This window comes from Rhipicephalus sanguineus, chromosome 2, assembly GCF_013339695.2.
Source record: "Rhipicephalus sanguineus isolate Rsan-2018 chromosome 2, BIME_Rsan_1.4, whole genome shotgun sequence".
In the NCBI taxonomy this organism is placed as follows: domain Eukaryota; kingdom Metazoa; phylum Arthropoda; class Arachnida; order Ixodida; family Ixodidae; genus Rhipicephalus; species Rhipicephalus sanguineus.
Window position 1 is genome coordinate 205,827,399 of NC_051177.1, and position 26,254 is coordinate 205,853,652.

The 26,254-nt window shown below is 46.1% G+C and overlaps 1 protein-coding gene across 1 annotated transcript; it reads left to right on the forward strand.

Moving 5' to 3' along the window:
* The first annotated feature begins 5,199 nt into the window (after window positions 1-5,199).
* On the forward strand, window positions 5,200-25,863 carry LOC119384026 (selenoprotein P). Its single transcript, XM_037652314.2, has 3 exons — window positions 5,200-5,293; window positions 9,153-9,351; window positions 25,094-25,863. The coding sequence occupies exon 3, from the start codon at window positions 25,128-25,130 to the stop codon at window positions 25,644-25,646; it is 519 nt and encodes a 172-aa protein (XP_037508242.1). The 5' UTR covers window positions 5,200-5,293; window positions 9,153-9,351; window positions 25,094-25,127; the 3' UTR covers window positions 25,647-25,863.
* The last annotated feature ends 391 nt before the right edge of the window (window positions 25,864-26,254 follow it).

A 26,254-nucleotide genomic window follows, 5' to 3' on the forward strand; every position in this document is an offset into this window, starting at 1 on the left:
AAAGACACCTGCTTTGAACTCATTGGGCACATGCGCGGGTAACACCGTCTCAAGATGTCTACGAATCGATATCTCGTTTTCGAGAGGTGCTTCTCGGTGATACAGTTGTGCAACATCATAGGTGAAAAGTAACTATGAGTAAAAAAGAAGAAAAAAAAGGAACTTCACGTTATTGAAAGACCAGCACAGTCACCCTCTCACCCCCCCCCCCCTGCACACACACACGCACTCTCTGTTTGTGGGAATTACAGCAAAACTAACGTAATTCTTTGCAGAGTTAGTCGGTTATGGGGCGTTCAGGCGACGAACCGAATCCGCATTCGGAGGGGCGGACGGCACGTCACTTGATCTCGCATCAGCGATTCCCCTCGTCCGCGACTAGTCCACGCGGCTCGCAGACGGATAATGCCAACCTGCTTTTCACATCGGTATTCCGGCGTGAGAAAGCTGCAACTTCAGCGGATTAACTCGCAGTGTCTGGCATCCAGTGCACTTTTCTTCTGCCCGCGGACAGCCACATGACCGCTCAGCATCAGCTGTACGCTTGATCGCGCGCATGGTTTAGTTCGTTTCCAGGGGCTGTGTTCTGAGACGATCAATTTTGGAGGCATCGCTTTCAATGTGCGCTGATTGGTGGTTTGGGGAGTATATGCATGTCACCTGTGTAGCGTGTCACCTCCATCATTTGACACACGAGATTCTTAGCCACCGTGGCGGTGATCCGAAGGTCGGGGGTTCGATCCCGGCCTCGGCGGTCGAAATATAATTGGAATAAAAAGTACTATAGGACCGTGTAGTTACATTTAGGTGCACTTTAAAGAACCCTAGGTGGTTGAAATTTCCGCAGCCCTCCTATACGGCGTGCCTCATGATCAGATCGTGGTATCAACACGTAAAGCCCCAGCAATTAATATTACGCGAGATTCTTCAGGCAAAGCGGCACTGTCGCCGAAGGCGACTGTTTCAAAATACGGCCCCTGTGTCTCAACAATGAATTTCATGTGAAAAAGGAACTAGGAGATGGAACGCAATATGTAGTAGTGGAATGTGCAGGCTCGGTACGTGGGCCCATATTCACAAAAGCATCTTACACTGCAAAGTTTCATAAGACAATATTTGAACCAACCTAGACGCGGGACATATCCTTAGTGAAGCCGGCTGACCAACGGGAAAACACACTTACAAAAAAGAAGTTTTGTGAATTCGACCCGTGTTGTCTACAAAAGGACAAACTTGACATAGAAAATAGAATCTTGATGGGGACGACAGCTTGGGGTCAGGGGAAAAGGGGGGGAGCGGATGATTACCATAGGCGTGCGCAGGGTTCCCCTTCAGGGGGGGGGGGGGCGAAGGCGGGCGAAGGTTCATCGCAGGCCTCCCCCCTCCCTATTAAGTCAATGTAATGGGCAGACTATGCGCCCCCCCCCCCCCTCTATTGTGACTAGGGAGGGCGGCCGTCCCCCTGCCTCCCCCCCCCCACCTCTGTGCACGCCTATAGTGATTAGTGATGTCCATGCCGCGAAAAAAACAACAACAACAAAAAACCTTTTAACTTCAGGAACCGGCGACATGTAGTCTGTAAAAAGGAGGGATACTGGATACTACATCAGCCGCTGTCTTTAAATGCCAGCAGGCGTTGGCCGGTCCGCCCCCTTGTTCTGTGCTTTCGGTCTGACTTACACGCCCATCAACGTACTGTTAAAGCCGAAGGCAGGTACAGTGGTGCTGAATAGCTTACAGGCCGATATTCCAAGTAATCTTATGACATTGCGGCCTGGAAATTATTACGACCCCTTTACGTGTGCGGCTTAAGGCTTATTTGTAGTACGTGTGTCTGCTCTCATGGGATCTCCCTATCTGAGACAGAGACTCCCCGCCCCCTCCCTTCACGCCCCACTTCTTCGGGCACTATATACAGTGAAACCTCGGTGATACGATCACAGCTTATACGAATTTCGGGGTGATACGAATTTTTCGTTGGTCCCGGCCAAGGCCCATTGGCCTGCAATGTAATGGAGTATGGTTGTTAAGAACCGATTTTCATCCAGCGACGCTTGATACGAACGTACGCTACCGCCCCAGGTAGGAAGAGGTGCTGTCGCGGAAGACGCGCCAAGCACGTGCGAGCGCGGGAACGCAAGCGTGGGCATGCGCACCGCACCGCCAAATCATCAGAATCACGGTGTAAGGAAAACACCTTTCTTACGGTCAGAATAAACCTTCAGAGACGCATCATGGCCTCCGAGATTGTCTGCGCGAATCTTTGAGGCTCCTATGTACCTCCGTGTGCATTCGCGTTTAGATTACATAGGACATTAGTTCCATGCTTTTTTTTCTAACGCGTCGACGCGGGCTGCTGTCGTTGTACTCTGTTTACACGTGCCTGCCTCGTGCATCGGACATCCTATGAGAGGTGGACGAGGACCGAAAGAAGGCGAGGACGGTTTGGCAAAGGAGTCAGGCCTCACAACGTTCATGCGCGACCGTTGAGGTCGCACTTGTGCGGGCACGGCCGTAAATATCCCAAAAAACATCCCCAACACCTCCACGATCACAAAATCATAACACAGGACCTTGGTTTTTTATTTTGTGGCCTTGATCCATAGCGTCAAAGCACTTCTTTTGTTACTTTCTCTGCAGTACTCCGGTGTCATGTCATCCAAAAAAAACATACTAAAATTTAGAAGGGGCTACCGCTGTCGCTGGTTACAACGCACCTGTTACATTAATTGAATTCGCGCGTACGGGCCGTATATTTACCAGTGCTGGTATGATTGCCGACAACTAGAAACTTAAGTGACAATCATTCAAGGTTTTTCCTGACGTTGCTGCGGCCCTGAAAAACAATAAATGAAAATGTACGCCAGCTTTTTTTTGTGACATGCTAATTTTCCATGCTTTCTGGTGATACGAATTTCGGATGATACGAATATTTTTGGTGGTGCCATGAGATTCGTATCACCGAGGTTTCACTGTACTGGGGTGCAAAGAAAATTCTTCTGCTGACCGCCATCCTCTGTAGTAGTTTGCAACATGGCGCCACGCTCCCAGGGTGCCAGCTTGAGAGCGTGGAGTCATGTTCCCGGTGATAGCATTTTGTTTTATTTGAGGGCATGCGTGAACCAGCTTGGCAAGAGTGTAAGGCAAACACTACGACATCGCGAAATCAAGGCACAGATAGAAAGTGAAGTGAGAAAGGGCCACGAGGTCAGCCAGAGGAGCGTCCACTTCACTGTCCCTCGCAGAGTGTGAAAGGGAAAGTGGAAACGGGGACATACTTAAGCCTGTTTCACATGCGAGCGACCGAGCGGCGGGGCCCGCGGCGATCGAGCGCCAGCAGGACGCTCGGACGCGGCTTCGTTTCACATGCACCGCTTTTGCGCGGCGCGCGCCTCTGCGAAGCGCAGTGATGGTTGTGGGAAGCGCCCGTTATCCGCGGGTTTCCTTTCTCCGGGCTCGCTTGTTTTGGTGCGCTTAGGTTGCAAGTTTCACCAGCCTTCTACTTCGGTGATCGATTTTCACGCGCCTAGACCTTGAATGATAAAAATGTGCAGTGTATCAGAGTGCAATTAAACAACTTCAGTAGTCACGTTTATTTCTGTTCCAGCTTTCTTTTTTTACCACGCAAGTCATGTTGCACGCACATACACTTGGCCATGGAAAAGCAAAAGAATGAATTGGCTTTTGTGTTTGTAAGCTTTCACGGGGCTTTCGGTGGCTTTTGCTCTCGAATGCCGCGAGGCGTTGGTGCGCCGTCTGGGCCGGCAACCAGATGCAAGCGGCCCAGTCGACGATATTTTGTGTTTGTGAAGGAGCTCGTCCCTCTTTTTGCCCATGGGAATTCCAGTAAAGAAGCGGCGGCACTTGTCGTCATCCGGGTCCGTGACCATTCAAAAAAAGAAAACAGCAAACTTTTCGAACGTGCTGGGCCAGAGTGGTAAACAAGAAAAAACAGCAGCATGTGCTGCGAGCTACAAGTGCGGAGTGCCGTAGGGTCCCCCTGACCGGACCTATGCTGGTGCCACGATTCGATAAAAATGCAAAAGAACAAAATGACACGTGCAAACGATTTGTCTGCTTTGACGGAAGCGCCGTAGAGGACAACAAAAGGAAAAGAACGGCACTTCTACACTGCCAGCTCGTTGCTGCGGATGTCGTCTGCTAGCAAACCGAGTTCCTCCCGGCGCGCGCGCGCCCGTTCCTCAACTCCACCCCTGCAGTCACGTGCTCCGCACGTCACTGCTCTCCCATTGGTTGATCATTGGTTGACCTTGGGCAGACGCTCTGCCGCTAGCGAATTTTTCCAACTCCGGCGATCTCGATCGCTGGCGTTGCGAGCGTCCACTGGTCGCTCTAAAAAACCTGTTTTTGGGCTTCCGCGACGGCAGCCGCTTCGCTCTTGGAGCAAAATCGCTGCATGTGAAACAGGCTTTAGACGACACAAGAGGAGACGAGCTGCATTGCTACTGCGATTGGTGCATGTCAAGAAATGGGCCTTGGTCGGGCTATCAGACCGCTGCAGCCATTCACCATTGTTCAGATTGAATGGAATAACGGAGCTCTTACTTCTTAAGTACATGTACATACATAGAAGAAAATGACGCCCGTGTTATCGCTATTAAATTCAAGAATAAAATTATTGTAGAGAGATTAGGTGACGACATCAATACATTGTGCGAAGACAACTCACAAGATTTCTAATTTAAGAAAGCTCAAAGGTGGAGAAGCTGCTGTTGCTACCTGTACGCAATAGCGCTTCAGAACTTTGGTTTATGCCCCACTTCCTGCAAAAATAGACAATCAATCACTGTTCTGACACGAAAATGCGTTATTTCTATATAAGAGCAGCGCGTTGTTCTGAAATGATAAGACTACGTTACTGTTCAAAGCTTAGAAAACTTGAGCTGAGTCTGCCGAGGTCTATCGACATTTTGTCCAGTCAATCGCCTTCTTTTTCTACGACACCATGGCAACTCGCCAATGTACAGGCGTAGATTAGCGTGGCCCACGTGCCCGTCTGCTTGAGCGTAGAGGGGACCGCAGCCACTTAGCGGAAGGTCGTGCGCCCTCAAGAAAAGAACAAGGATCAACAACGACGGCACGACACCCAATCTGCCGCGACGCCTCTCCGAGTCTTCGCGCGCTACAAGTGGTGGCCGCAGATGGGCCTTATCTAGAGGGCGCCCGGTGACGATTGCAACTATTGCAACCAGAGCAGCTCGGGCTTCGGCACTCGAGCGTCCCAGAGGCCCCGACGACAGCCGCCACACTCGAAGCTCCGGCCAGTAGGCAGGTGAGAATGTGACCTGAGTGAATGCTGTCGCGGCGAATCGCCAAGTGCATATCACTGACGGGAATTCGACTAGCACAGCACTGCGCTCGCGTTTTGTTCCATCATTGCGCTCACTATATACAGTTAGAAACTCGTGTCACCAGAAACTACATTGTTTATTGTCATTCCTTTTGAGATAATCAATGACATTCTTTTTCTTTTGAGATAATCAATGACAAGCAGTTTCTCTATGCTTTTCGGTGTGATCTTGTTTGGTTGTCTAAAGCTACATAGCTTCAGTGGAGGAGAAAACCTCTCTCACATTGCCGTCAATGGTTGGTGCAATGTAAGCGTAAAAATCTCTTAAAATGCATTCAGAACTTCGCTTCGGAGAAAGGATAAAGAAAACTACCGATAATAAATAAAATAATGGACCACTGGAATTCAAATGGCTGAAATGATGCACGTGCTAGAGAAAAGTAGTCTCAGAAGCAGCGTGTGACGGCATATAAGCAGATAGCGCTGACAGCAATGATGCTCCGTTCACAGTCTCAGTGATGTAATAATAATGTAATAATCGTTGGGGTTACACGTCGCAAAACCACGTTCTGAGTATGAGGGACGCCGTAGCGGAGGGCTCTGGAAAATTTGACCAGCTGGTGTTCTTTAACGTGCACCTAAATTCTAAGTTACGCGGGCCTCAAGCATTTTCGGCCTCCATCGAAAATGCGTCCGATGCGGCCGGGATCCGATTCCCGCGACCTGCGGGTCAGCAGTCGAGCACCTTAACCACTTGACCACCGCAGTGGGTAACCACACAGGGATGTAAGCATTCCAATAACCAGAAGTATCAACAAGCAAGGTGGAGAGAATATTGATGGTAAAGTCAGAACTATGAAGGAACTGTGCACAAGCGCGCATATTTATGACACACGCTAATAAATCTACCAAAAGGAAGGGCTAAGTGTCACTTGCGTAACATATGACTTTTATTGGTGAAATCGAAATGAACGCCTTGACATTTACTTTCGGGTACATATGCTGCCAGACCCGTGTACTTGTGCCTTTGTACAACGACGGCTGTACATTTAGAAATAGATACTAGCATATAGCGCTGTATAAAGACAGATTTAAAAGCACCTCTGAATGAAAATTCGAGGCCAGTCCGCAATTACAGTTCTAGCGCTCTTGCAGCCGTATAATTTCCGTCGTTTTGAGCAACCGTAGGCATCAGGTGGATCGGGATACCGAGTGGGGCTCGCGTTATCAATGCCACCAAATTCTTACTCTAAAGTGAACTGATACCTCTGCGACGTTTCAGGTTTTCACAGTGCCATATTTTTATTTCACATTTTTTTCTTAGTTGCAGGACTATCTGGGCTACTGCTAAGTCTGTTCGGGCCACCTCTAAAGGTCTCCTACAGAATTAAGCGAGCGTTAAGTGATATAATTATCGTTGCGTCTATTCATACTTAACAAAAAGAGAACAATTCGTCTCATTTCGCGATCATTGCTAAGGTTATGTAAAAGTAGATTCAGCAGTTCCACAAGGCTCGGCCCTTGGTCCTCTTTTATTCATCATCTTTATTAATGATATCGTGGAAGAACTTCCCGTTAAGATCGAGCTTTGTACGGATGATTGCGCCATGTAATATGAAGCTGATAGTACCTCTGATCAACTACTGTTAAATCAGGCATTCAACTTGCAAATCAGGCATTCAAAATGCGAATCAACTTTGATAAAAGTGCCCTTATGAAGATTACTCATAAGAAACTTCCTTGGCATTTCACGTGTCATGTTAAAGATATTCTTCTATCCGAAGTGTCTAACTACAAGTGTCTGGGGCTTTATATATCCAATGATCTGTGTTGGGAGAAGCGCATAACATATGTAACAACAGATGCAAATCACAAACCGTTCTTTCTTCGTCGTGCCCTTAAGCTTTCTACTCTTTCCGTTCGCCTTTTAGCGTATAAATGAGTTGTCCTGCCAATCTCGGAACATGCCGCGATCATATGGCACTATTTTACTGAATCTAATATTAGTAAATTAGAAAAAGTACAAAGAAGAGCGGTGCTATTTGTATACAACACTTACACAACAATTTACTAAACAGAGCGCGACTTTCCCCCTTGTCTTTAAGGTACCGTAGGTCGAGGCTTAAATTCTTACATCAACTGATTAGCGGGCATTATCAAGCAAACGTAGCTGATATTCTTTCTTTTTCTTCTGGCTACTCTACTAGGCAGTGGCATGCACTTACCTTTTTCTTCACGTAACAGTTGCTTGAAATATGCATTCTTCCCTATCACAATAGCCTACTAGAATAAGCTAACACAATTGTCTCAGTACCCTCACTATTACCATTTTTCTCTCGTTTAGGAGGTGCGCTTATTAGTTGTTTATGTTGTCTTACCATCGTAGGTGTTTTCCCGTTCAAATAGCGTAAGTATTTAAGCTTCCAGCGTACATAAGTGTATGTACTTAAGTCTTGTGCCTAATAATTGTATAATTCATACGTACTACCTACTGCATGTTTCAATTGTTCATTATGTTTTCTAAGTAACGTATAGAGTAATGTTGTACATTTTATTGTATGCGCACATTTTTTCGCAATTTATTTCTTTTTTTAATGTCTCGTGCACTGTGGAATCGGTGTCCATTATATGTTTCCGCCATTTTTTTTCAAGCTATACATACACCGCCCTGCCAAAATTGCCAGACGGTTGTTGCAGTATGGATAAATAAATAGGTAAATAAGTAAGTAAGTAAGTAAATAAATAAATAAATAAATAAATAAATAAATAAATAAATAAATAAATAAATAAATAAATTACTGGGAGATATAGGTTGGAGACTGTGATCTTAGAATCGTTTCCGTAGGTTTCTGGAAGGACCCATGCAATATGCCTTACTGCCGCCACTGATGTGCTGAGTAATAACGCCTCAAAAATTGCCTGGACAGCCTCCTTCACACCGCGCCATTTCCACAGTGTCGCTTAAGGGAAACTCAACTCAAACATTTGGTTTATCCTGGCTGATAGTGTACCTATTTATAATATCAGTTGCCTTAGACCACGCCCTTAGACTGAATATTGAAAAATGATGCTGAATGTTTTAGGTTTTCTAATTTGCTTGCACAAAACAGCAGCGCTGAAAGCTGACCTTGACGTCACAGATCTCAGTTTATAATTTCTGGCATCTAGCATATATGACCCTGCGGCTGAGTAAAGGTTTTGGGACCATGCTCATCTCCAGCTACAGCTGTGCTGGAATATGCCGTAGTCCATCCTTACCAATAAAGCATTAACGCCACCCCATAGAAGTGACCTTCAAAGTGTGAGAAGCTATGAATACATTTATCACTGAAGAAGAACGAGTATTTGGGCTAGTTGGTTAATATGCACTACCGTGCTTGCGCTGCAAACCCTTTCAATATACATTTATCACACTTATGAAGTTCACACTTCTGGAGCAAGCTCCGCAACATAAACAGATTCCTTCCACCCAAGACTTACAATGACCGGAATTACTTGCCCGCTTCAACCACCAGCACTAATAACCCTAACAAATTGCATAAAACCAACAAAGCATTAACTATATGATATAGTATACGTCTTCACAGTGTGCCACGCTATGACAAAGATGATGCGAAAACTTCGAAGAGGCGTCGCCACCTACCTTTCACTTGCGGGTCTTTCTTCGCGAAATATTTATGCGCATTAGAAATGAAATGGCTGTTTTCTTGATACCGTAGAAGAGTCACTTACTGTTAAGCTCGAACATTTTAATTTTCGAATCCCTTTGACTTCCGTTGCTATGCCTTGAAAGTTTCCATTGCGGGAATTCAGTGCCATTTCTCGTGTGTGTTTTGCGCAGGAGGCAAGATGGCGGCCCGTTTGTTGGTGCTGCTCGCGGGCTGCCTGCAGGCCGCAGCGGCAGCCCGGACTCCCATCTGCGGCACGCCCGAAGCGTGGACCGTGGGCGGGCAAGACCCGCTCGCCGAACACAGAGGAAACGTCACACTCGTGGCGCTACTCAAAGCCTCCTGATCTTTGTGTAGGCAGCAGGCCTCCGGGTAAGAGACGCACCTTGGTTGTTTTGGTTGCACTCTATTGTCTGAGACGTTGTCGTTAATCTTCCGCGCTGCTACTTCACCTTGGCCGGGTTAGCGTATTGTCCAGGCGTGAACAGAGGGGACCCAGGGTTTTCTCAATAACTGAACCACGCTGTTACAGTTATATAGAACGACCTGAAAAAGACTGCTTTACCTTCTCTTGAATACACGGTAAACAAGCTCCACAATCATGCAAAAATATTTTAATATTTTATATTTTACGATCGCCAAGACCCTCAGCGATTGGTAAAAATATTTCGGCAAGTACCCATCGCGCCCGTCAGTCATGCGAGATAAAGAAACCGCAAAAGCGACCCACGTCACTGTCTCATGCACAGACTGCATATACGCGATTTAAAGTATCAAATAAATATTAATTTATTTCAGATTCTCTGACACCAGAAAAAGCCAACAATAATTCGCTAATGGTAAAAAAATCTTCGCCCAAACCAACATCGGCCGTCTGTCAGCAGACATCACGAACAAGGCAATAAAACACTCGATATGAAAGTAGCGTCGACGCACTAAATAGCCCATTAATGTGCTGGACAGAACTTGGCGGCTTTCATTTCTCAATAGACGGAGAGTTACCTGTTCCGAAAGGAGTACAACACAGCTGCCTGGCGATTCGTGCGGCACGGACATTTTAATTGTAGCTGCCGGGGAAATGAATGTAATTTTACGTAATAAATATTCTGCGCCTAAGTATAACGTTTTAGAGGCATTCACGGGGCTTATACGACATCGCTTCTGTGCCTGAAATCGGTTTTATACGAATCCCCGTTTCAAGCTTGCGCAAATACCAATGAGCCACCGCGACTTAAGCAAGAAAAAGCGGACCACTCAGATACGCCTGAACAAATGATAACCTCTGGTGATCGCTTTTGTGTCGCGCGAGCACAGCCGAGCTACAGCTCTCTCCATTACTCAGTTTTGTGACTATAGTCAGTCGCAGAGTTAACGAAAGCGCACCAGGGCAGGTTGTGCTACATTGTGGGCGAAGCGCTAAAAACGTAGATGGAAAAGAGGAGAACGATACAAGACATTTCCGTCTACGTTTTTTGCGCTTCGCCCACAATGAATCCCCACCATCTAGCCCAATTTGCAGTTTTGTTGAGCATCAGGTGGGGCTATCCGTTTTAGAACAAAAAAAAAAAAATATCCACTTCAGATAACTTTGCAAGTTGCGGCCAATGCTTGCGTCAACGGTTAAAGTCCGACGTCAGAAGTTCGGAATACCCTCACAGTGCAAGAACGTCACGTTATGCTGAGCTGCATTTCTCCCTTCTCAACCTTTGCTTACTTCCAGCTTAATAGCATGTGAGCGAACAAATGTCAGGCTTCAATTTCGCACACACACAAAAGAAAAGACTGCGTTTATTACTGCTCAATAAGCAAATCGTATTCAGACATATTGTGCTGGTGGCTCCAGTTATACGCAAGGAAAAACGAACCCCGTTATGTCGTCGCAAGGGCGTATAAACTAAGATGAATAACATGAAAACTTGCTGTTGCAATCAATGGGAACTACTCTTGGACTCTAGGCACGTGGGGACGTATAGCTATGACTCCATGCAAGAATGTAAGTATTCAAGAGTGACACATACTCACCTTGCATGTTTTCTCCTTTTCTTGGAATTCCCCACCAAGCATTCGCAAGTGTCTCGAAAAGTACTTTGTTCAAGAGCGCGAAGCTACGTTGTCAACCACGCACGCTTTTAACGTGTGTCATTCTGCACTGTTGCTTCAGTTTTTCAGAGTGTATTCCTGCCCTAGAAGAATGCTAGGAGAATAAAAATGATGATAAAGGAGGGGGAGCAAGGCTTCATTCTCTGTCGGATTGTACGCCTAAAATGCACGCCAACTCATCGAATCCGCTCTTTCTGCCAAGCGGAGAAACATCACGCTGATATTTTCAACGCGTGCCCCTGGAGATGAGTAGGCAGGAGGGCGGAGGGAATAGAAGGCATGACTACAGACGCAAGACTATGCGACGAGCCCTTTAATCTGTTCTCCTTGTCTGTTGTGGCGCTATTAAGTGCCAATGAAGTCATCGTTACTCTTTGCTTGATAAGTATGACGATTATTAGCGCTCGCGTTCTGGCACCGCTGCCGATGATTAGGATCGCCCCACTTTATATCATCGCGTTGTTTTGACAGTGAGGCAGCAGCCAAAGCGGAAAAAAAAAGAAACTCACAGGGCCTATTTGCATTTGCCTAAAACGTCTCGAAGGCGAAATCCAGTCGGTGTGCGTATTTTACCGTGCATTTTATATCACGCGAACGCCGTTTTTCACATCTTTTAATCACGCGAACGCCGCAAAAACGAAGTGAACACGCCTCAAGCCCCGCTTGAGAGGAATGCCGCTCCCCTTTATTTTATTTAGTCAACCGAACGCCAGTGAGACTAAATTAAAGCGCGCTTTGCGCGGGAGCGTGGAATTTGCGCTTATTAAGGCGGAGGCCTTAAGTGTCAGTGTTTGAAGTTCACGTTGTGAGCTACAGCAAATATCACAGTGATCGGGGAGCTGCGTCTTCCCTTCATCACTGCGGCATTGCCGTGACCAAAATTCATCGACGATTACGATACTGCCTAATGCACATTCTGAGCGGAGCTTCGTGTTGGGGTGAATGCTCCGCAACATCAGAAAAGTGTTGTCTCTGTGGAGGGAGTCACTCTGCCGACTACTCCGACTGCTCTGCCCGTGTTCAGGAAGTAGACGTACTAGAAATCATTGACCGCCGCCGCTGTTCACGAAGGGAAGCTATTGACATGGTTAAAGACAGGGCCTTCGGATATTCTGGTGTTGCAGCACGCCACATTTCAAGCCTAGATTCCAACATATCACAGGCAAATGGGTCTGCTGTGGACAAGGCAATGACTAAGGCTATGGGTAAACTAATATCCAACCTATCTGAATGTTTGATCGAAATCATTTATAATCAGATGACGCAAGGAATCCAGGTTACTCCAGCACCTCAATAAACTATCACCGCTGACACCCCTGAACTACATAGCATAGTGCTGGACAAACTTTCTACACCTGTAGATAAGGCTAAGCAGTCTGTGTCACAAGTGCAATCAGACCGTTACACGCCTCAGCCAAGCACAAGTGATGCTACAGATATGGAAATTGAAGTTCGAGCTCATAAACGTACCAGATCCCCTATTTCTGCTGCTCTCAAGTCAAAAACTAAAAAAGAGCGAATCGTCGCATACGAGTAAAGATAACAGCAAGGAAGGGGCAAGTGCCTCTCCGGTGCGCCCAACACCATTGGTCAGTTGAGGGTACATCAGTGGAACTGCCGATCTATATTCTCAGCCTCAACCGACTTAAATTACCTTCGTACCCAAATTAATCCTGATATTGTAATTCTCCAAAAAACTTGGCTTACACCGGATAAAAATTTCTATCTTAAAGGTTTTCGTTCTTTTCGATTAGATCGCCAAACACGTGGTTGTGGTTTAATGATTCTTGTATCAAGTAAAATATGTCATAGGGCGAAAATTTCTTTCAGAATGTTGGACTCTGAATGTGAAATTATAGCATTAGATTTGTGTCTTCCAGGTTACCACCCTTTTTCGATCATAAACTGTTATTTCCCCACCGGTGTGCAAAGTACGCGCCACCGTGGCAGCGTTTTGGCAGCCTGTAGAAAAGAAATTGTACACTCTAAATATTTTCACGCGTAGCAAGCGTGAGTAGGGGGCGTGTTTTTGCACGCTTGTTCTATGCGTGGTGTGCTTTCACGCTGAAAAAATCACGCTTCCTAAGCATGACTTGCCGGATGCATAACGCTTGCGGAGCGTGAGTGGGGGCGATTTTTTGCACGCTTGTTCTACGCGTGGTGCGCTTTCACGCTAAGCGCACCACGCTTGCCAACCGTGACTGGCAACCTTTTTAACGCTTAGAGAAGGTGTAAGAGAGGAGTTTTACTTACTTAATGCGGCGTTCTCCCGCTCCTTGAAATGCCTTTCTGACCGTCAGAAATCATCTAAAAAGAAAGCTGAAAGAAGATAATATTTGTTGTGCTGTATGGGCTTGGCGGCTTCTTGGAGAGTATACATACTGATGCCTGGCATTAATTAGCGCATCACAAAAAAATTATTTTCCCTTTTCATCTTGCACACACATGTGCAAACTATAGAACGCGACACTGCGAGACGGTAAAATGAGCTTTCTGGTTGAAACATAAATATGGATTTCGGTTTATAGTACAGGGAGTAGGCTAGAAATTAGACACAAGCTTTCATTAATTCACTGGCTACTCTTTCCATGTTGTACCCAACGGCGCATATATACGCACAGCTCAACATCGGCAGTGCGGTCTGTATTTACGGTGCAGCTAGCAAGCTCGTGTTACGCAGAACCAATGGAATGTTCACATGCGCAACATGAAAATTGAAATTAGCTATTTAATGCCGGGCAACGAGCACATATACCCGCCAAACAACCGCCAAGCATCAACAAATATATACAGCACAACAAATATTATCTTATCTCAGATTTATTTTTAAACACTTTCTGACAGTCAGAAACACATATTATAGAGCAGTACAATCCCGCACCAAGTAAGTAAAAATCCTCTCTTACACCTTAACTAAGCATTAGGAAGGCCTCCCGTCACGGATCGACAAGCCTCACATCGCGATTGCGGCGTTACATCTTCGTTATACATCGTTCAAAATTTAGTAGTGTTTGCAGAATGAAGGCGTTCTGGATTGTCTCAAACTTCGCTAGTCACAAACCCCAACGCCATGGAAGGCAGTGCAAGGCAAACTTTCATAAAGCATCGTCCACAGGTGCATCTGGCGAATCCTACCATTAAGCCTCTGATGTGCATGCATTCTTTCGAGGCGATTACTTATGTATACGGTAGTCCAGAAATTTGAGTGAGGAATTTTGCGCGGAGTGCTCTGACACTTTACATTTTGAATCAAAGATAAGGGGTTAAGTACAACGAAATATTTACAAGAATTAAAATTTGAGTAAAACTTTTATTGACCATAACTTACAAAAACGTTTCTTTTTATGGAAGAGCAATCCAAGAAAAAAAACACACAGGAACTGTAAAATATGCGCTAGATGAATTTTTGATGTCTTTTTAAGCAGCACATAAACTTTGAAGTGTACTTAACTCAAACGAAGTGTAGTTTCGTGAACCAATCCCGTAGCCCTTTCTGCGCCCATGGAATTTCGTCGATGCCGGCACGTTTAACGGCTGCTTGAACGAAGCCAAGCAACTGGCCAAAAGCAACCGGATACGCAAGGTCCTTGTCGTAGTACACACACAAAGCACCAGTGCTTTTTCTAGCGACGTGTTCGGCTGTAGCTTCCGGGTTTCGCTGGGCTCTTTGCCGCATACAAGCTCCTCCATGTCGCCCCACACAATGCACGGGCCGATAATGTCTGCGGGTGAAACCTGTCAAAGATAAAGAGAAATTAAATTGGTAGCTGATGGAATGAACCGCTGTCCAAGTTCACTTGGTACAGAACTACAAATGCATGAAAATGATTTTGTCGACAAAGCTGACATTGCGACTGCGGCGTTAAATGTTCTGATACACTGCTGAAAACTGAGTAGTGTTAGAAGAATGATGACGTTATGAATTGCTTCTGAAACTTTGGCTTTTAAAAAAACTATTTTACTCACCTCTGAAATTAGGGCCATTTTGCGAGCCTTGGCCTCAGGTATGCATCCACCTCTGTGTACGATGGGTCCGCTAAGGATGACACTGTCGCCACTGCAGGCAGAATTTTGCTGAGGCGCTTGAGATTCTCCTCGATAGTGCTTGAAAATCTCAGTTCACTTTCAAAGGCAAGCTGAAAGAGAAAACGTGGAATTAAACTTTATGAACACAGAATACAGCGCACAATCAACAAAACTTCGTGGCTCTTTGTTGATTAATTATAGCGGCATTGGGTGTCAGCAAGAACAGTACAAATGAATTTTGAAGTCGTATGGTCAAGTATAGTGCGTACACCGCCAATCTGTTTGAGCAAAAATGAAAAAAAGTGAGTGCTCCAGATTACACTGGGCGCCTCTAAATCTTTTCAAATATGGCAATCTGAAGAAATAAAGAGGGACATAAGAAAGTACAGAACTGTCTTACCAGTTCTTCGTTTAGGAGACAAGCCGGTAATACCGCCACTGGTGACGTGCTCCTCATGATGCTTTTAAAAGGATGCTTTTAAAAGTGCCTTCACGCGGGGTGCATCTATTCCGCTTTCAGAATGTCCTTCTTCATCTGTTGTCTGCACAGATAAACAAATATAAATTTCACAGCGATAAATATAATTGCGGAAGTAAGACGATTGCCTCTTTCTGAACCCCATACACTCCAACAGATCTTGCGAGCTTTTCAATCAAAAGTTGTTCCCTTGACAAACGAACTGCGTTGGCAGAACCGTTAGTCCTTCTCGTGACTAAATGCAGAGAGGTTAACCATATGTTTGACATCCCGTATGACGCAACTGCAAGCCCCAAAGAAGGAACATTGTGGTGCAACCGTTCATCCATAGCGAGGAACAGCTGCAGAAAAAAAAAATTCGTGCCCGCGGTGGTACTCGAACCGCTGTCTTGACGGTTGGCAGCCGGGTAAGCTAAGCACTCTTCCGCAATTATAGTGTTTGTGGAAGTAGAACGACTTTTACGCGCACCGCACGACTCGCCCCTCATAGGTTTCGAAAGGTGTCATTTATGTTCAGCTGACCATCACTCCGAAGCAACAAAGCATTTCTCAAAGCAGTAATCCTGGCCTCCGTACTTAGCGATAGTGCTCTTGGACATGAACAACGTATCTTGATAAACTGAACAGCAGAGCTGCTTATGCTCGGCAAACCCCGGCGCTTCATCCTCTCCTTCTCTCCCCGAACACGTGCGCTCGGCGCGCGCTCTCCGGCTGCATCGACATGTCCGGCGTGGGATGCAATAACTCGGTTGGGTGAGAGAACGAGTACAGAGAATGAGAGAGTGCAAAAGCGGAAAGAGATGGAATGAAACAGAACAAGTGACATATAGAATGAAAAGGCACAAAGAGAAAAAAGATAGAAAGGCAGATAAAGAAATATGGAGAGAAAGGTAGAAAAGAACAGACACAAAAAGGAAATAGAAAAAAAACGGAGTTTGACAGACTGAGAGAAAGAGAGAAAAACGAAGAGAAACAATAATAGAGAGACAGAATTAAATTGAACGAAATGGGAATCGAGAAATAGACAGCAGGAGAAAAAGAGACAGCGGATAAAGATAGAAAGAGCGAGAAAGAGAGAGAACTCCAAAGCCTGCCCCAAAAGCTTTGCGTCAAACAAACATGACGGCACTCACTTCGAAGCGACGGCTCTCGGCCAAGACCACAGTGACCTAGAATAGGGGGAGTGCCCAAATCACCGCAGACCCTATTCGAAAACTATAACCCCTGCTTGACCCAAAGCGAGCCTACGCAAGAGGCCTTTGGGCCCCAAACGTCTGGGGCCCCTATTCGAAAACTCCCTAATCATTGCGCACAAGTGCGACTTCACCCAGTAGCCTGAAATTCCTGAAGGTGACGCTATCTTACTATAAAAGGCTAGGTTGCGGCATACGTAAATAGTTCGCCTGTAACCAGAGCGCTCTCTTGGCAATAGAGGCTTCAAATAATACTTATGGACTCATGCGTTGCGCACTCACATAAAAAAAGCGAACTTCAGCCTTGATGTGCAGCAAAAACACACAATTTTATTGTGGCCTTAACGCGCTTGTTTTTGTGGGATATGGCACAATTTTAACGCTTCCTAATGTACGCATCGACTACATGAATTTACGGCATACAATATATTTTGTCATTTTCGAGGCGCTCTGCGGAGGACGGAGGAAGCAGGCGCTGTTTATCATGCTGTTTATTCACCGCGCGAGGCGCCAGGCGGCCCCTTACCGGCGTTCCGCCTCCTCGCCCGAAAATGGCCACCGCCGCGAACTGCGACGCGGCCGCGAAATTTGGAGCCGACAAGCCAAAGCTAACGAGCGCTACACGGGGACCGGTGGATACCCGGCGGCGAAGCAGAAACGGCTCACAGCCACGGCACCGAGAGCAACACTCTTTCCTTCTCTTTTGTCATCCTTCCCGGTTGATCGCACGACCCGAGTGAAACAGAAACTCTCGAACTGAAAAGCGACATCACTTTCTTTACTACAAATACTTTCATGAGCAATTACTAAAGGTAACCACGTCACGTCGCTACGAATCCGGCATCTAAAGTTAATGTTGGCTCTGATGTAAGTGTTCGAGCCAAAATTACGCCACTATGACACGAAATGGAGATGTTGAAAATGAAAGTACGTGAATTACATAGCCCTAAATTTTCGCGTTTCAGTCCGTCAGTGCTGTACACAGAGCACTTGGCCTGATTACTATACTGTCAAGTTCAGAGGTCAATAGCAAGAAACGTCACTGTTGGGAAAATAGTTGTAAAATATATAATGAGCAAACACATTTCGAAATATTTGCTTACCCAGGTATTCCAAGCGGCCGTGAATGGCAGGCGAGTGCCCGCAGTATGCACACCATCCTGCCGGAATAGCAGAGTTCGCAGTGAGCGGCGCCGTGTCGCGCGAGAACTCCGGGCAGTCGCATTCGGTGTTCTTGCATCTACCACGCGGCACACCACGCAGGTCAATCGATGTCAAGTTATTCATGACTTCACCACTTTTCAACACCACAAAGCGAACCCTTCGCACAGTACACGTTCGAAGGGCAGGCAGAGACGATGCACAAAGTGCTTGCTAAGTCAATGACTCCAACGACTCTAACCCCGTTTTCCCGCCAAAAGTATATACCGAAGCAAGCGCCACCGTTCAAGGCCTTCACGTGAAAAACAAACATAAATGAAAGGAGGCGCAAATCGCAGCAGCAAATCAGAGGCGAGTAACGGCGACGTCGCATGCACGGCTGTCTTGGCGATTGTATCGGGATATATATACGCGTGATGGGGAGAAGCGCGATCGGCGTCGCAAACTTTTCCTCAGCGTGAGTTTTCCGGTTTTCACGCGTAGAATCCCGCATCACGCGTAAAATACAGCGAATGTGCGTTTCCTCGACCGGCGTCACGCTTGAGTGGAGGAAAACAACGCGTATTTTGAGTCACGTGGTACACAAAACGAATTTTAGGAGGCCGAGGGGCGCGTTTCACGCTTACTACGCGTGAAAATATTTAGAGTGTACTCACAGGAGACTTTAATTCACATAATTTGTCTTGGGGGCTAAGAACAGATTTATGTGGGAGGCGACTGTGGGAGTGGACCATTGACAAAAATCTCTCGTGTATCAATAAAGGGCAGGTAACATTTGTTCGAGGTCAGGCTCGCTCAGTGTTAGATTTAACATTTTGCACAAATGCAATGAATGTTTTGTCATGGTCCGTGGTTGATTCTGCCACTAACAGTGATCACATTCCTGTAATTTTTTATATTACTTGCCCAATAATAACTTTTGATCAGCCAGAACGCATATATATCAATCATAAATTTCAAAGCTGTCTGCATTCGGCCCTTTCAAAACTTCATATAGCCAGTAGTCAGGAAATTGTGTCTAAGATTGGCTCAATACTAGACGGATCTCAGAAGAAATCAGAGTTCGTTATCCCATCGAGTAAACGATCCTCTTCTCGTTGGTGGAATGATGAATGTACGCGTGATTACAGAAGGCGAAAAGCTGCCTGGAAAAAGTTGCTCCATAATCAATGCCCAACAAATTGGAAAGACTATCAGTTTCTTGCTGGCGTATTTAAGCACACTGTTAACCGCGCGAAAGAAGAATATGACAGTAGACATTGCGATTACCTTTCCAAATAAAAAAAATAAGCGTGCTTTGTTCGCATATCTTCGGACAAGAAAAGTACTACCAACGCCTTTAACATTAGAATCATGTGTCTTGACTCCGCAAGAAATGAACACCTCACTGGAAGAGATAGCCAAAGGCTTAGAACGTCGATTTACTACTAATCTATCGGCTATCCGCGAGATGTCGATATCTTCGCATGAATTTCCGGAAATTTCTTTATATGAATTGACTCAGAATGCACTATGTTTACCGAACACAGCTCCTGGACCAGATGGAATTACGAATTGAATGTTAAAAGTTTTACTTCAGGAATCGCCTAACGTTCTTTTAGAACTTGTGAATTATTCCTTAAAGAACGCATGGATACCGTTAGATTGGAAACTTGCTAAAATTATATTTTTGCTTAAGAAACAAGATGGAGGATATATTTTGGATAACATAAGGCCAATCGCCTTGACATCAAATCTAGCGAAATTGATTGAGAGAATTATCCATACACGAATCAATGGTTTTATTGTGGGGGTTTGCGAATATTCGAAAGTTTCGAATATTCGTCGAATATTACATTCGAAATATTCGTATTCGATTCGAAAATCGTGTATCCGAAAAGTAACGAATATTCAATAACTTCGAATATTCGAAAAATTCGAATATGCGATTCGATTATTATGCATGAAATAACTCGTCTTCCACATTTCTGCTGCGTTCGTATCGCTAAAAACGTTGCCGAGAGGAGCGATAAACATCGTAAGTACACGGAGGCACTATATCTGTCTGCGACGAGCGCCCCAATACGTATGTTTTATTGCTGGTGCATCTCCGACGGGCAGCGCTGTTGGCGATCATGCCGCACTACCACTCGTTCACTATGCGGGACCACTTCTGAAGAAAGACAGGGACCCACGTGACTGGTGGCGGACTGTTCAGATACCCCAGTCTGGCAAAGCTTTGCCCCATGTAACTCCCTACACCAGCCACTTCTGTTCCAAGCGAGCGTGCCTTTTCAGTGGCAGGGGGGGGGGGGTTGTCTCTGTTACAAGGGAGCACCTGCTGCCTGATCATGTGGAGCAACTCATATTTCTTCATGATAACATGTATTCATTACTTTCATTGTGCTGTGATATTTGCTTGTGTTGTGATGTGCATTCTGCTAGCCTGGACATTGTGCTCTGGAGATAGCAGTGTATGTTATGTTGCCAGTCAGGCTGTTAATGTTTTTGTTTTTCAAATAGCCACATGCGAAATAAAATATTGTTACTGTGGATGCATTTTTCCTTTGATATTCGATATTCGATTCGATATTCGAAGGTGGATATTCGTATTCGAAAAATTTGATATTCGCACACCCCTATTTTAATGACGAGAGATCCATTCTAAGCCCCTGTGAAATTGGATTCAGGGCTGGTTGTTCAATTTGGAATGCCCATGTTGATTTAGAAAGTCGTATACACTTAGCAAGACTACGTAATGAATATGCGGCTTTAGTTACATTAGACATCGCTAAAGCATATGATACTGTAGAACATGGTATTTTATTAGATCGATTGGAATATCTCAATTTTCCGGCATACATAATAGCGTGGATTAGGAAATTCCTTATGGGCAGATAATTTTATTGTTTCAAACGCGGCTTTTCATCGAATACTCAAACACAAACGAGAGGAGTACCGCAAGGCTCAGCGCTTGCCCCGTTGCTATTAATATACTAATGAGCAACATTCCACGACACGAGGAAATAACAACTTATGTGTATGCTGACGATATCGCGTTCTTTGCAATGACAGATAATATCCAGACATTATATGAACGGGTGCAGAATTACCTTAGTACCCTGGAGAACTGGCTCGATCACAATCACTTTTTGCTTAATCCGAGTAAATGTGCCCGTCTTGTTTTTCCACTGCAGTTCCCTGTGCACATCTCACTGAGTTATCATTATGAGGACATACCACAGGTGGAGTCTATTAAGTACCTTGGGGTAATTTATGATCAATTCCTTAACTGGCGACCCCACATCGAATATACTGCTGGAAAAGGTGCGCGTGCTGTTGGCATGTTGCGTAGGCTAAGCAACTACCGCACAGGTATGAGAAGAGACACACTAATAATGATCTATCGTATGTACGTTCGCCCTATTTTGGAATTTGGTTGCGTACTATTCTCTGGTGCTCCAGCTTACAAGATACGGCCGCTAATTCTTTTGGAAAGAGAAGCGCTGCGCTTATGCCTCGGTCTTCCTAAAACTGTTTCTAACAACGTTCTGTATCTAGAATCGAGGGTTCCTTCTCTTTCGTGCCGGTTTCGCCTTCTGACTGTTCAGACATTCTTAAGAATTTACGAGTCACCACTACGACAATCAGAAACAGCTTTTATTTCCAATCCGGAATTATTTTTTGGGGCTAGATGGCCGCGATTTTACACACCCCAAATTATATTTGCACAACGTTTACTGGACCCTTTGAATGTACGTATCTGCGATATAACCCCGACTCGTGAATATTCGGACCCTGTGGATATTCAATTTGATGATATTTTTCCTAATAATGCAAAATTACTCCCCCATCATACTTTAGACGGTTTACTACAAGAACACCTGCAGAGCACTAGAACTAACGTTATTATTGCTACAGATGCATCACAGTGTGACGAAAAGTCAGGTGTTGGTATATTTAGCCCGAATTTGGACTGGTCTTATTCCCTTCGACTACCCAACTTCATACCCGTTTTTGTGGCTGAATTTCTGGCAGTAGTGCTTGCATTGCGCAAGTTAAACTCTACAATTACATCTGCCGTTATAATCACAGATTCCCTATCCCTCTGTGCTGCACTTTCTGCTGGGGTTGACTCCCACGTAATAAAGGCGTTTCGTGCACTGGTACCCGCGCATTTGAGAAAAGTTCGCTTAGTTTGGGTTCCTGGACATAAAGGGTTGCTCCTAAATGAAATTGCCGATTCCTTAGCGAAGTCCTCGATTAATGGACCGATTTTACCATCTTTTCCAACATCCCCTTATGTGACGGCTGCGCGATTTCGCAGGCGTAGCATTATGGAAGTCTTTGCAGACACAGCACTCACAAGTTCCACAGAATATCGGCACTTATTATATCCCTGGCGGAGGTCATTTTGTCAAACCCGTAAACTGGAAGTGTCAATTACGAGGCTGCGATGTCGTGTACCGAGGCTAAATTTCTACCGACACAGGTCTGCTCAGGCACCTTCTCCACTGTGCGCATTCTGTGGTGAGCTGGAAACAATTGATCATTTCTGTATGACCTGCAGGCGATATACTACAGCACGAAAAACCCTTTTGGAAACACCTTTACGTGCTATAGGATTGAGTTTATCTGTGCCTGTGATTTTGTCTTTTGGAGCCTCTATTTCTGGGTTCTCCAATGCGAAGGTTTGCGTGGCTGTGCGGGATTACCTCAATGAAACCAATCGGTTAACTAGATAATCTATATTAATATTCTTCTGTGTTAACACATGTATATATTTAAATTTCCTATCAAACTTGTAAAGTTTCTATTCTGTAACCTCCTTTTTAAAGTATTCTAACACGTTATAAAACCACTCACTTCTTGGCCAATCCCCCGCTGTGGGTGTGAGCCATAGTTGAAGGCGAACAAGAACAAGAAGAACGCCAACTGTGATTGAAGTTTTGGCTATCCTCAAGGCATCGACTGCGCCATAAATCACAATTTTTGTGAAGTAAGACAGCACCCATTCGTATTTCAGTGGATACGCGAGGTACCCCCTACATATCTGTACGGTATTATGTGCACCTTGTTGATGCTGCATGTGGCTGATGGCGATGAAGAATTACGGCTGAGCACGTTGCAGTGGGTGAGAAGCATTAAACCACACGCTTGTGCAATTAGCATTGTGTGATGACTGTTTGTTATTGTACTCTTCTGCCACGCTATATTACACACGTTAACGCGATTCCTTGCCCGACATGACGCCTTTATATGGTGTATTTGCAATTGAGTTTCAAGCAACAGCGGGGCTCTGTGGTAGAACACTCGACGGCCACGCATACGGCCGGGTTTCAAATCCCGTTCGATCCTGGGTATTTTTCCCCAATTTTATTTTTTTCATGTCTATCGGTTACGCCATCGACGGCGACGGCGACGCCGCTCAACGCAGGAACAGGTGTCTAAGGGCTGCGCTCTAAAAAACATCAATAGAAAGAAAAGAAAACTAAGAAGCGGCGCGTCGTAATATAAAGTGCTCGGTAAAGTAGCCTCACGGGATGGTTTTCGTCTTCGGTTCGTCTTAGTCGAACGCCTGAGAGACTATGTGAATTTTTTTTAAAATTGTTTTAGTCACTCGCACGCCGCATGGACGAAGGCAAGGGGGCAGCTCGCGTGGCCGCGTGACATTCGCGCTTTTTAAAATTTTTTGCTGTCACGAAAGTCGCTTTTTTATTCATTTAGTGACGCGAACACCGCAATGTCAAAGTGAACGCGGAGCCCACGATCCTTTTGACCTTTTCGTCTCACGCCGGCTTTTCGTTCAAGGTCACGTTCGCCTGAGACATAGCCTTTAGTCTTAATATCGAAAGTTTATTGGCCTAACGTTTGCCATTGAAGCAAGTCAAGCTCATCGTACAATGAGAGCTGTGGGCAAAGACTTCGTTAGTAGAATATCTGAGACTCGGGTGAAACCCACCAGCTTTAGTATACGCTTCATCTACATTCTTGCGTAGTGTTCGCGTAAGTTACGGAATGTGTTGGGCTGTTTCCATTGCGTAAGCAATTCGATTAAGCTTAACACACGAAGGCACGGACCCGTCGCCGCTCGTACTCCCCGTCGACCGATACGTCTGGCTTCGAGATGCGCGGCTTCCTCCTCTAGAGTACACAGTCAGGCTGTGCACTATAGAGCGGAGGTTGCGCGCGATGTCTCCGCGGTGGGCGTGGCTTAGCTACAGCGCATGCGGGGCTTGGCCAGGGGGTGCGGTATCTGGTCGCTAGACGACGCGATGCTTGCTTCCTCTTTCTATCTTTTTTCTCTCTCTACTTCTCTCTTTCTTTCTGTGCTACGCATTACTCTGTCCCCTCCTCCTTTCCCTCCACCTCACCCTCACATTTCTCCTCCTCAGGCTCACTTCCTTTTCCCACCCCCTTGGCACACTATACTATACAAGGCGATGCTATGCGCTCCTAGCGTGCCTGGATAGCCGAATGGTTAGGACACCGGCCTTCGGATCGAGGGCACGCGAGTTCGAATCCCGCCTCGTGAAGAACTTTTTCTGGCAAGAATTTTTTCTTTCTTTATATCTTTATTTCCGTCTCTCTGTTTGTTTCTCTACTACTTTCTCTCTCTCTGCACTCGTACTCAGGTAGCCACTGTGTGGCTACCTGAGGACGAGATGATGATAGTTTTCTGCGATCGACTCCCAAGGAACGATTTTCTAAACAGCTTCGCTGTTAAAATACACACTGCCGAGAGTATAATACATTGAGGCCGCCTCGCACCTTGCGATATCGTTTGTAATAGCTTCAGGCGATGAAACCAGGTCATCAAAAAAAAGAAGGCAAGTAGGCCTATCAAAATGGCGCTGATAGAAGTAATCGCTATTTAGTGTCCACTTCGAATGTTTGCCGTGTATTATGACTGCGATGTCGTAAGACGCGTATGGCTTTTAACGGATAAATTAAATCGATCGGCTATTCGAATAGCGGGTACAAGTGGGTAGGTCATAACCAGCTTTTCGATTCGCTCTCATTAGCAGATGATACAGATCCGTTCTAAACTGCTTTAGCGTGACTCGTAGGTGTGCCTCTGCTTATCCAGGTAGTTTAGCCAGCGTGAAATTAACATATATCAGAGTATCGTGACGCGCATGTGTCATAGTATCGTGGTATTTTCTGTGCTGCGCAGTCTGGAGGCTCTGCTGCAGCGGCTTCGGCCTAACATGACCGAGCTGCAGTTCCTGGTGGTCAACGACCGCAAGTCGGCGCACTTGCGCGACCACCTGGACCAGCGCGTGTCGTTTGCCGTGCACCAGGAGACCGAGGAGGAGCCAGTGTGGACCACCATGGACGGTGGCAAGGACGACGTCTTCATCTTCGACCGCTGTGGCCGGCTTGCCTACTACGTGCCGTTCCCCATCAGTCTCTTGTTGCCGGGTCACCTGCCCGTGGTCGAGGACTCCTTGCGGCGCGCCTACGACGGTGAGCCATGCGGGCTCACCTGCGAAGAGCCGACCGAGCGCAATCCCCGCAACACGAACACCTCGGCTCGGCGGAATTCTCTAGGCTGGCGCTTGCTGCACATGTTCGTGGGCGGCGGGCAGGACGACCAGTCGCAGGAGTGCGACGAGCGCAAGCAGACGCAGATGAGAGTATGTTGCCACCCGAACAGCCGCACGCAGAGCCCCTACTGCCAGCAAGCGCCCAGCTGTGAAGAGCTCGGGGCCGCCTGTGGTTCCTGATGACAGTAGAGCCATCCGTCCGAGTCCTCCGGTCACTGCACGTCCGGGCGGAGTGTCTGACAAGGGCCGTGATCCCCCATGAAGACGCTGGGTCAAACCAGGGCGCACTCGCCCAAGGCTCACGTGTCTGATGTCGTCACTGTGCGAGACGCAGCCCGAGGAGGCTTCACTCGCGACGCGTAGTAAAGGAGGGCCGCGGGTGGCCCCACTCATGCACCGCTCTTTGTTGTTTTCTTTTACGGAACGCTTGCGTATTGTGGTCAAAGTTCAGTTACTGTAACGTTGAACAGTACCACGCATTTTTATACAGACTAGTCTATCACGGGAGAGTATGGCATTCATGATAAGTATGCAGGTAAGTTCGAGCACAGAGAAGAGATAGTGAATAACATCATCTATATTTTCCCGCATGTACAGCGACGGGGCGACTTCTGAACAGGACAAAAAAAGTACACTCATAGGACAGCTTGCATATATGTGATATTTTAATCTGCAAACAAATAGCTAACGTATAATTATAGGTCCTTGAATTGCTATGCGACCAGTAGAACCTTTCACAAATATGGGCACCAAGCAGTTTTGTTCTCACTATGAAACTATCACCAGAG